Genomic DNA, 12,217 nt, shown 5'->3' on the forward strand with positions numbered 1-12,217 from the left:
GTTATCTGCCTCTCTATCGATCGAATATGCAAGTGATAGAGAGGCAGAAACCGAACTTCCGATTTTCGTGTTTCGCTGTACGCCCTATGATTGTGCTAGTGATGCCCTCTACTTTTCTTCAATATTCCGAGCGTAACCCAAAACTAGTTTTGTTATTTTATTTTATTTTATTAAATACTTTTATGAACCAGTCGCACAAACTTTTTTATTGCTATCGACTCTCAATTTCCAACTACATATTATTTGGATATTTAAAAACATAACGTTTTTTCAGTAATTCGATATAAAAATAATTGTATGCGTCAGTATCATAGGTCATCCCTTGTCTCATATTTATAAAGGACTACTTACAGAAATGGCTCTATATACAATGGTTCCGAGTTTGTATAAAAATTGTCAAGTTCAGGTTAACCTGCGATACAGGATCCGCTACCAGTTACAAACTTAAGGGGCCCACTGACTATCAATCCGCCGGACGATATTGGCCTGTCAGTTAGAACAAAAAATTGACAGTTCCGAACAACTGACAGGCCGATGTCGTCCGGCGGACTGATAGGCAGTGGGCCCCATTATTACACGTATTACGCAACTTGCCTACTAAAATGTCGTAAATGATAAAGTAATATACATATCTCCATTTTATCGTTACGTATTTGTTAAATCGGTAAAATTTATGTAATGGTGAGAGAACATAACCGCATTGACAAGTGCCTGGACCTGACTTCTGAGTGCTGCTAGCTACACCGAATATAGGTATCTGTATTTATGGGTCAAGAGCTGCCGTTGTTTCGATATTTTATCCCCGTAGCAGTGTTGGCCGAACGTTTACTTGCAATTAACCATTCACCAGTACAAATTGAATAAACCGTAACGGACGGTTACAGTTTACGGTTCAATTTGTACTGGTTACTGGTTAATTGCATAAACGTTTCGGCCAACACTGCCCCGTATCATACCAGTGTTACCACTTTATGTATAGTATGAATTTTCTCAGATGATTTTTTCGGGCTCGGGCCCTAATATATTAAACAAAAGCCTTTGTTTCTTTTAAGAGCGGTCTTCGGCACGTGCCAAAGCAGCCATGTCATTTAAAAAGCAACTATCGTGATAGTATTAAGGTTTTAATTTATGTGACAGCTCTTTTTAGAACAATCAGGGCGGGCTTTTCTTTGGAGATAACACGTGTTATCTCCGAATAGGCTGTTTTATAAATTTGAAACATATACGTAGATTGGTAAATTTGCTTTTCAAACGGGCTTGTCCCGTTACTTATGCCAGGGCTATTAACAGTAAGCAGTATAACCACGACATAAAGGAAAAAATACCTTTTGTTTAACAGTTAGGGCCCGAGCCCGAAAACATCATCTGAGACAATTCATACTATACATCATCATCAGTAAACTTTCATTAACAATAATATTTCAAACTGCGAACGCCTCGTTCACATATTCACTTAAACAATCTGCTTGCCCACTACTCATGTAATAAAATAAATAACCCTAAAGTTAGATGGTTTAAATATTTTTTAGCATATTTTATAAAATAATGTATATAAACCTACGCAGACTTCATTATATACCTATATAAATTGACGAAATTAAAACGTTATTATTGTGATACTTATAGATAAGACTGAATTCGTTATGCATGATAAACTTAAGACATGAAAATATGACATATTTATTTAACACTATTTACATTATTTAGTAATATACTAAATTATGTATATTTTGACACCATTACGGGAACATGTTTATGCTACAACCGCGACGAATGAACGCAGAGAACTAGTAATAACCCTATAGGGAATTTTCTCTGAATCCCTCACATTATACGAGTAAACACTTAGACAGTAGGTAGGTACCAAGAAATTTATAAGTATGTACCTACACAGTTTTAATACCGAAAAAACTAAGTTTTATTAAGTTATGACAACACAGCAGTTTCTTCCATAAAGGTGTGACTTTTTTGTATAATTCTTTTTAGCACACTACTATATAAGTAATGCGCTGAGGATAACTGTTCCTCCTCATCTTTAGCGTTTTATCTTAGCTAAAAAATTAAAATATTAAATGTGACTGGTTAGCGGGAATGCAGAGAAAATTCGCTACAATCATTTTATACATCTGTAACATGTCAATTGTTTATAACAGAGTTTATTCTACATTTGAAATCGCTCGACGTTATTTGTTTTGTAATTAGAAAAATACTTTTATTTATAAGTACGAGTACGTTGCGACTGCACGAAGTTCCCGTAAATTGCACTCGACATCCGCACATTTAAATACAGCGTCTTACACATATATAATACAAGTTATATACAACAATTACTCGCTTCGAACGATAAGTTACCCGTGGATATTATCACATAATTTTTAATCGATTATACACCTCTCGAAATTGCATATTTCAAAATTTGAGATAATTTTAGTCCATTCAAACGACAAATTCAATAAGTATAATTCTCAACCGCTCACATCACATATTATGGTATTACATTGATTAAATTCACTTCCAACTGTTTACTTTGAGAGGCAGATTATTTTTCCATAAGCATATTTTGAAACAATAAATTAAAATTCTTAGACCGACAAATTCGCTCTCATAAATAAATGTATAAATGCCCTTACCGGGATTTGAACCCAGGACCATCGGATTAATAGGCACCCTGCCTACCACTACCGACTAGGCCAGACAGGTTTTGACAGGGTATCATGTCTGAAAACAATTGTTGTCTATAAAATATGAATCGATGTACTAATAAAACAGGGAAAGTGTGTGTGTGTGTAATGTGAAGTGTAAGTTTACTGGAAGCTTGATTATATTAATTCGGTGTGAATAATTAAGGCGGTAAGAAAAGTGACCATTCTATGAGCAGAAGAACCTATAGGTATTAATTTTGTTACTTTAGTCGCTTCTGAACAAAATCTGCAGATGTACTCTTTCAACCGTGAGATGCGTTTGCGGCAAGAGAATTTCTGACGCGTATCATACGATCGTCGTTCGGTTCTCTCGCGGGCAAGTTCGATACCACTGCCTGGACTACAAAATTCGAAAAACGCAAGTTTCGATATCTCCGAGTTCATCGCTCTCGCAATAGAGTTGGAGTTATCGAGACATTCAGTGTAGGAAGTTGCCAGTATCCGGGCAGGTTTCGGGTGTATACAGAGGGTGTGTCGGTAGAGTGCGGCTCGGCGGCCGGGGCAGGCGGCGGCGGCGGGTCGCTTCGGGCGAGGGGGCTCTGGCGGCGGACGCGCCCGCGCCGCGCGCCGTCATACCCCGTCCAGCTGGCGCACGCGCACGTCCTGCGACGCGCACATGTCGGGCGCGAACGGCAGGCACGTGAAGTACGCGCACATGGCGCACTCGTAGGCCGGCGCCGCGTAGAACAGCGCCACCAGCGCGCACGCCATGCCGCCCGCCGACACCAGGCACACCCACACCAGCACGATCTTCCGCCGCCTCTCGTAAGGCCCGAACGTTATGAACGGCAGCAGCGCGTACGACAGGAGAAACCCGAATACGAAACCGAACACGTGAGCGAAATTGTCGATCCACGGCAGGAGGCCGAGCACGAACAGCGCTAGCGCGAGCCCTATCAGCTTGAGGAGCGCGCGTCGCGGATGTTTCAGGAGCGGCCACGCGCCGATCACTTCTACTATGAGGCACGCCAGCAAGCCGAAGTGAGATCCAGCCGGCCCCACCTGAAAAATAACATGGCTCATTTTAGGAATAAGTTTTTTTTAAATACCTACCTAAATATAAACTGACTAGGTTCGCCCCGAACTGAGAACTCGCGAATCGTCAAAAGCGTGCAATTGAGTCTTTTGACCACAGAATTCGTACTAATTTCTTAGACATGTACAGTCCCACCCCAGGCTCCCATGAGCCGTGGCAAAAATGCCGGGATAACGCGAGGAAGATGATGTACAGTCGCTATCAGATATATCGTAGCGGCCAAGGTGTTCAAATATTTCTGAGCAGGGGGACAGAGCAACGGGACCAATTATATCATAACTGCCATAAATATCTTAGCACGCTGTTATTTAATAATTTATTGGCATAGTTCCAGCCAAAAATATCTGATCGCACAAAATGTCAAACGTATCTAAGCAATAAGGGCCTTCACAAAGATCTGCACATTTTACGAAAATATACCTTATGTCATTGCCATATGTCCTATAATGTGTTAGCTATTAGCTAAGACGTAAAATAACGTTAGGCAGAATTAACATTTTTCCCTTCTTTTGGCCTCAGAAACGCGTGCGTTGTCGCAAAACTTCAGATTTAACGCTCAACACTGAAATTGCTTTAACATTTCAAGGAAAATAGTCGTGTAGGTAAATTTCGCAAAAAAAATATATTTTTTTCGATATTTTGTATGTATTTGTAGGTACATAAAAAGTGAACGTTATCGGTAAAACATGCAGTCACTTAAAATGATTTTTTGCTTTTTTTTTTCGCAAAACTTATTTTTTGCAGTGTTACTTGTCACTTATTGACATCTATCAATAAGGATATTTAGTGCCAGTTGCACCATCCGCGCTAGACAGACTGATCAACGTCCCCCGGCTCGCCGCGGCGATTTACTATGAAACTTTCTATACAATAAAATTTAGCGAACTCTTTAACGCTGACAAACAGTTTGGTGCAACCGACCCATAGACGTATACGTATACATCGCATAGGGTGAAATTCCATCTGTCCAATATCTTTGTCCAATGTCTCTATAACTTTTTTGGGCATTCATTTCCTGGCCTATAAATGAACATGTCGGTAGGATGCGCAGTTTCCGAGATATAAGCGAAAACCCGAAAAACCTTCCCTAGGGACCTTAAAACCCCCCCGGCTCTAGAGCTACGAAGTAAAAAATTGTGTTCAAAGCATTTCCCTCTATACCTACCGTTTCGTTGCCTGACCTACTATGGTTGTAAATAATTTAAATTGCATTTCAAACTGTTTTGGGAAGTCGGTTTTTTTTTCTATTAAAGATTATTTTAGCCGGTCAAAACGTCAGGTGAACTGCGGCATTGACCCACAACGCGCTGGCCGTGTTACCTCTCTGTATTACCAACGACGTACGCTGGGAGAGGTAATTTATGAATTGATTCGCTAGCTTGAAAAGCTACATCATAATAAACCTCCGTCCATTAATCAGCTATCCTTTCTATTTAAGTAGCATAAAAGCAACATCATCCAAATCTAAATTAATCTTAGTCTAGAGTAGAAATGGTATACTTAATTAATTAATTATTACAGCCTAGATACACTAAGGTAATCCTGAAAGGGCCCGGTATCTTAGGAAAATATCACATGAGGAGGCATTGTAGCGCCAGCACAGCGACTTAAAAGCAATGAGGTACAGGCGCGGTTTAGCTTATCGAGGCAGTTATAACACCCCTTGTGCTGTCAGGGTACCATTGGCATCTTACCTCGGCTCTATAAGGCTCAAAGATCGCCGACGCCATATTCCCGGCGACACCGCTCCCCAGATACACCACGGCGATCCTGACCGGGCCCGCCATCTTCTCCAGGTCGCGCATGAACAGCCACTGCAGCGCCAACGACGCCGCCAAGTGGAGCAGACCGGCGTGGACGAACAGAGACGTCCAGGCGCGGTACAGCTGGTCAGGACGTCGGCGTCGCATGAATGGAAGCATGCCGCATACGTCATCGAGGCAAGATACCTGAAACGTAAGCATTCAATGTTTAAGGACCTTGCATCATGTTAGGAGCATAGTAACTGAATGGTCTGATGTATCCAAAAAAGATACGCAGAAATAGGAGTGTTTGCCACATGCATGCACAAAGGTTTCGATACTCTCGATAGTAAAAAGGACCCAAGAACGCCTTTATAGTACTGATAACTTTGTTCATCATAATCATCATGTTTAAAATGTAAGAAAAAAATATACCTGTGAACACAAAGACGCTTCCTCGTGGAAGTAACCCTTAACAAAATCACAGTGCTCTCTCGTCGTGATGACACACTGGCCGTGCACGCCTATGCAGCACGGATGGCCGATGACTTCGCACGCCATGTGCTCGGCGGCGTGGCCCGCGCGGCCCGCCGCAGCGGAGCCGTCGATCACAGACTTGCGGCAAATCGGCCATTTTGTGATGTCGTCCGGCCATTCGTGCGGGGCTATCGAGCGTGGAGCTTCGCAAAACCTGGAATGAAGTTTCAAATGTAATTCAATTGCTGGCTGTCTGTGTATTTCAAGATGTTTTAGGTCAATTGCCGTTTTTGCGTAAGATAATAAATATGTTTACAGAAAACAAAGTTTTGCTACAGCATAAATATGACAATACCTACCACAAACAATCTAGCAGACATTAAGATACGCTGATGCCTCAAGCGTGCTGTAAAAGTTAAACAATTAATGTCGACGCACTTACTTTGGATCTAGCCCACAAACAGAGCCCGATATCCGACCTCCGGGACCGGACTCACCCGACGACCATTTTTTCCACGTCGATATTGTGTTCTGTAATGTAAAATAATTATTTTAAATTTGAGCATTTTAGGTAGGAGTTGAATCTACTAGGTACATATTTAATGTCCCTTGAGATTGACGTCAATTTGTAAAATCAAATTGGTGTATTGGGTCTGCCCGATATGACAGGGCAGGACAATTACCGAAGTATGTGTACCTATATTTTCGCGAGATGTGGTAATTGCTGGCAGGGACGTAGACGTCATCTTTACCCTATAATCTTTATGCCACATAACTCGCCTAAAATAGGCGATCTAAGTCGAACAAAAATTAAGACATCATGATCACTATAGTGGCGTATGAAACAACGCATCAAAATTAGGTATCTGCCACCCTCGATTACTTTTTCATTTACAGATATATCTCGACAGTTTGCGTTGCAGATACATTTAGTATCTGCAATAGTTTAGGTAAATGTTCTACATTTAGAAACATCTCCTCTTGTTAAGCTATCACAGAACGGTAGATATTTTGGACGCATAGTCTGATATGCTACTTTTGATGCTGACTGTACTGGCGAAACGCTTTATTTTTGCGGTACTTAGATTTGAACTTGGATGGAAAATTTGTCAACCATATACACATGTAGTGCATAATTATTTCCATCGTATTTTCACAGAAATAGTAGTCTCGGTACAAAAAGTACTGAGGTTAACTGAAGTAGCATGACAAACGTTTCCGAGAAAATAGGATGGAAAACAATTATGCACTACATCTGTACCTACTGGCTCCACTGCTAAACATCTACTGAACCTGTCATTATTGCAAGAATGTTTGTTTAGCTCGTATATTAGTTAAGGTGTCTTTACTTTGATACAGGACTAGTCAAAAACTCTTTCCCACAATTAATTAAATCATAGTTGTTTTTCAACTACTAGTATATATGTGCAAAGCGACGTGGACTCGTGGACAAGTTGTAGGTAGGTACTATTCGTAAATAATATTACGGAAAATTTACTCACCAGACCCACCTTCGGGGTTAATCCTCTTATCTGAAGGGTAAGCATGAACAGAAATGCAAATTTCAAAACTATTTTACTTATGATGACAAATACCACTAAAAGGTAAATAGGTTTTGATTGAGCGAATACATCAATTTTTTTTTATATCAAGACGACGATAAACTAACAGTTCACCTACGGCAAGCTGTTTAACGGCTCGATTCGAACAAAAGATATCACAGCAATTAAATACGATACTGATCTATCAGTATTAAAAGTGACATTTTTTCAAACAAAAACTTAATTTTTTGAGTGCCGACTAGAATCAGGCCGTCACTCTGATGTTGCGGAAGCAGCTACCACGCTGGCTATCCTAGCGTCAATTCTCGCGTAGGGGTCAAACATGAACCTTGCCACCTAAATGTATGCCAATAATTAGTTTACTCACCGAACAATCAGCCTTGGATGACTGTACACAGCCAGAATCGTCGTTTCGTATACAGCACGCCGTGTCGCGTTCTCTTCTCGCTGATGCTGCTATAGCGCGCGCTATCCTAGCGTCCCTCCGCATGCAAGGGGCGAATTTAGCACCTAAATGTATAAGGTCTGCCGCCCGCGGCCCGAGCCAGAAGGATGCTGGCTCTTCCCATTCAACCTGGAATTAATATTTATTTTGCTTTTAAAGTGCGTTTATTTTCGTGCTTAACAAGTGTTGGCATTTAAATAAAATACAACGCAGTTGCTTAAAGTTAAGGATCAACAAAAATAAAACACTATAAAGATACTAGTGAAGTGACTAACAATAAGTTTTTAAATAGAAGATCATACTAAAAAATTGTTGCAATTGAGTGTGTGAGGTTTTGAGTTTTTTTAATATAAGAATTAATTTCCATCGTGCTGCCACTTGGTAAAATTGGCGCATTTAGAGTTTCGTTTTCTGCAAAACAAGGTCATCTTGGCTAGGCCCCCAGGGCTCTTATGTGATAGTTCAAAACAAATGAAAAGAAACATGGCATCTTGTCCCTATTTGATGCAGCTGAGACTGGACTTGGGGCATCATTAAACCACTTCTTTAAAATTAAAGAGACCAGAGTAAAGCGGCGAAAGTAATTAGTCAAATAGTAATCATGTGTACATTGTATGTATTATTAAAAGGAAAATAAAGAAAAGATGATATTTCTATGTAATTATAATCCTGCGTAAATGTTGGCCCTCTTTAACATCTTAGCACAACAACATTTTAATTATTAATACCTACCTAAAAGAGCGCGACCAAAAACTTTTAATTAGCAGAATTGTAAGCGAAAAGAATAAAAATCTTATTTGATGACACATTCACAAAATGAAACTTAAATTTTAAAACAAGAAGCCCTTCAAACACACCTATGCCAAGTTTCATATAAAATTTAGATAAATGAATACAGATTTGTTCATCCTTTTGTCAGTCACGATGTCTGTCTTCTTTCTGTGTTTATTCTTCTTTCTAGTTTTCAATCTAGAGCAGTTCAAAATCAACTCTGCATTGTGAATTTTTTTACGTTTTCTTCTAATTTGTAAGACCAGGGCCGTGTTGCATAATAAACTACAACCAATATTACAAGCGGAACTCCTTTTCTAATAAGTGTAATTAGAAATGGAGTTCCGCTTGTAATATTAAATATAAATGTTATAGTATGTTATACAGGTGTCCTTAGTCATTGGACAAACCCTGAAATCCCACGTAGGATTATTTCTCAGGAATGCTCTAACGGTAATATTTTTTTAATTAGAACAAAAGATAAATACATTTTCAAACAAAAGTTTTGTCCAATAGTCGACATCAAAAATAAACATTTCGGCTGTGTCCAATGGCTAAGGACATCCTGTATATTTATATTATTTATAATTTAATAATAAAATGACAATTAAAAATTACAACTACAAATTACAACCAAAAATTACAACTAAAAATCTAAACTATACTATCCTAGAAACTAACACTAATAATAATAAGTCAAACTTCAGCCGTCCCAAAAATCGTCCCGTGACCCCCCCGACGCAAAGGTGCCCATGACGCTCGCCGCGTTGCCACGCTGAACCGCGATGGACAATCTTTGCATCAGGAAGGACCCAGAGCGAGGATCCAAACCCCTCTCCCGCATGCGTCTCCCCACTTCCCCGAAAAAGCCCTTGGCCTCCGTACACCAGCAGCCCGTAATTTCCACTGCAAGAGGGACAAATAAATAGTTCGCCAGGACCTCATATTTCTCCCGCTTGCGAACTGCAGCCAACTCGGCTGCTTCCCCTGCCGTTCTCACAGTACGGCCAATATGCGACGCCGCGAAAGTGCTGACGCACGTTGCGTCCCACACTAAACATTTCCCCCTCTCCCAGGGAACCAAAGTTAACCCATCCGGTCTCTTCCCGTCCTGTATATTTGTAATCTAGTCACAAAGCCCTTTTATGAGTAGATTACAAATATATGATTGAAATTCGCCCTATTCGAATTGAAAAGATCATGTTCACAGTTTAATTTTATATTTACTAGGTTTTCAATAAAGTTTGTAGGCACACAAATTGCCTTATCATAAATATAAAAACCGGCCAAGTGCGAGACGGACTCGCGCACGAAGGGTTCCGTACCATTACGGAAAAAAAACAGCAAAAAAATCACGTTTGTTGTATGGGAGCCCCATTTAAATATTTATATTATTATGTTTTTAGTATTTGTTGTTATAGCGGCAACAGAAATACATCATCTGTGAAAATTTCAACTGTCTAGCTATCACGGTTCATGAGATACAGCCTGGTGACAGACAGACGGACAGACGGACAGCGGAGTCTTAGTAATAGGGTCCCGTTTTTACCCTTTGGGTACGGAACCCTGAAAATCATTGGATAGCAGGTAGTTAACCTCACATTCCTTACCTACCTACATTAAATTAGACCCGGCTCTGTTCGTTACAATCCGAAAGATTGCTAAAGCGGCAAAAACTAAGACAAAGGGACTCCTCACAAAGCCTGTGTGACCTATATACCGGGCTGGCTTAATACCCTTACTTTGTATCGCAACGCCCCTCTTGTGTCTTTCACCTGCTAATTTTTACATCACGATTGTGCTTTATGTCTGTACATAGTTTAGCAAATCGGTCATGAGTTTTGTGTCATGCTTACGAGCTTGTTTTGTAGTGTGAACGCTTTAGTTAATATCTGTGGAAATCTTATACAAAACGGCATAGTCCCAAGCTCAACAAAGGTCTGTAACAACGATGTACACAACGACAAAGGATAAAAGTATTCTTAAAAACAAAGATTTCAATAAAAAAATTGTTTGATGAAGTTTGATTTGGACCTTAAAGCAACCAACGTTTTTCAAGCTTTTCCATATTATTATACCGTGACTCTCCTTTAAAATCCACACATAAACCTATAAAGTAACATTCACTGCAAAGGACTGACCTGATTACGTCTACAAATAGCTTTTTACCCGTGGGGGTAATTTCCTCTAAGGTAAGCCCCAAAAACTAGAATAACGGTGGTGTTACTGTAACCACAGGAATTTGAATTAACAAGTAGCTATCCATTCAGCTTGTATATATTCTTGTAGGGTACGCCTTGAAGAATATAAAACTATAAGTTCTTAACGCACGTACGTACGGTACGTAGTTGCCTGAAAATAAAGAATTTCATTTCATATTCATTTAACCACCGTAACCAATGTCCTACCAGCTGAGTATAAAAATAGGTGAGTACCTATTATGGTTGTCAATGGAATAGTTATAGTTTCATGAGTCACATAATCATATAATTTAATTTTTATGTGTAAGTATACGGCTACGGCTAAATATTAATTATAATTATGCAGTCATCACAACACAAAGAGCGAAGGCGGTAATGAATCCCCAGAGAAAATATTGTGCATTGTCTTCTAAGCGCCGTCTAAGGCATTAATCCGTAGGGGCGTGTTCTCTAAAAGCTTTGCGTCATTTAAGCTTATTATACTGGGCGCGACAAAGACCAAATTCTGGAGATGACTTTTGTCACTCTGTAAAGGCTACAGTAGATAAGCTAACATAGTAGAACCTTAAACTATATATGGTTTGGCTATTAAAAATTGTTAAAAAAAATTACAATAGGTAGAGTTAGATCAAGACAAGTCTGCAACGAATTTGATAAAACACGCAACGCAAGTGTTGTTTTAAACGTTAAACCTCTATGAAATTATGACGTACACTTTCACTGCGTGTGTGCTATCAAAATCGTTGCAGACTTGTCTTGGTCTAACTCTAAGTATAAAATACAAAAATTTCAAAGTAAAGCGACTTTGAATTCATTGTATTTTATGTGACATCAAAAAATTACTAATATAGAATATTTATGAGCGTGTTTTTTTTTAAACATAAAATATTAAATTTAATACCATGTGAACTTATTTTCATCTAGCTTTCAAAAATAAGGAGAATCTGCAGTCGAGTATATTTTAATGCAAGTTAAAATTCGATCTTACGACTTATCGAGCGACATGACGTGACTAAGAATTTATATAGTTTCTGATATACAATTAAAAAAAAAACATAGCCACATTGTTTACTGACAGTTTAATAAATTGTAGCATTGGTAGTAGAATAAAACAATAGGGTAGTTGACACATGTTGAATTTTATAACTAAAAATAGTTAAATGGATAGAAAATGAGCTATTTATTACAATAAATTGGAAACATAAAAAATATATGGGAATAATAAAAAAGTACAAAACCTCAGTTTCGATAAAAAAAAAATTTTAACTTTTATATAGGAAA

General features: G+C 39.0%; 1 protein-coding gene across 2 annotated transcripts in view; it reads right to left on the reverse strand.

The window, feature by feature from the left end:
- Nucleotides 1–937: 937 nt before the first annotated feature.
- The window catches only part of LOC134744225 (inactive rhomboid protein 2), a 197,178-nt gene continuing 185,898 nt past the window's right edge, over nucleotides 938–12,217 (reverse strand). Inside the window, exons 7-12 of one of the 2 annotated variants that reach the window (XM_063677962.1) lie at nucleotides 7,887–8,093; nucleotides 7,460–7,489; nucleotides 6,400–6,488; nucleotides 5,916–6,171; nucleotides 5,433–5,687; nucleotides 938–3,704 (exon numbers count right to left, since the gene is read on the reverse strand). In XM_063677962.1, the coding sequence (XP_063534032.1) occupies nucleotides 3,273–3,704; nucleotides 5,433–5,687; nucleotides 5,916–6,171; nucleotides 6,400–6,488; nucleotides 7,460–7,489; nucleotides 7,887–8,093 (1,269 nt within the window). In that variant the 3' untranslated portion in view covers nucleotides 938–3,272. The remainder of the gene's footprint in view (nucleotides 3,705–5,432; nucleotides 5,688–5,915; nucleotides 6,172–6,399; nucleotides 6,489–7,459; nucleotides 7,490–7,886; nucleotides 8,094–12,217) is intronic. The other variant, XM_063677963.1, reaches the window with a different exon arrangement.

Source organism: Cydia strobilella, chromosome 9, assembly GCF_947568885.1.
Source record: "Cydia strobilella chromosome 9, ilCydStro3.1, whole genome shotgun sequence".
NCBI classification, from domain to species: domain Eukaryota; kingdom Metazoa; phylum Arthropoda; class Insecta; order Lepidoptera; family Tortricidae; genus Cydia; species Cydia strobilella.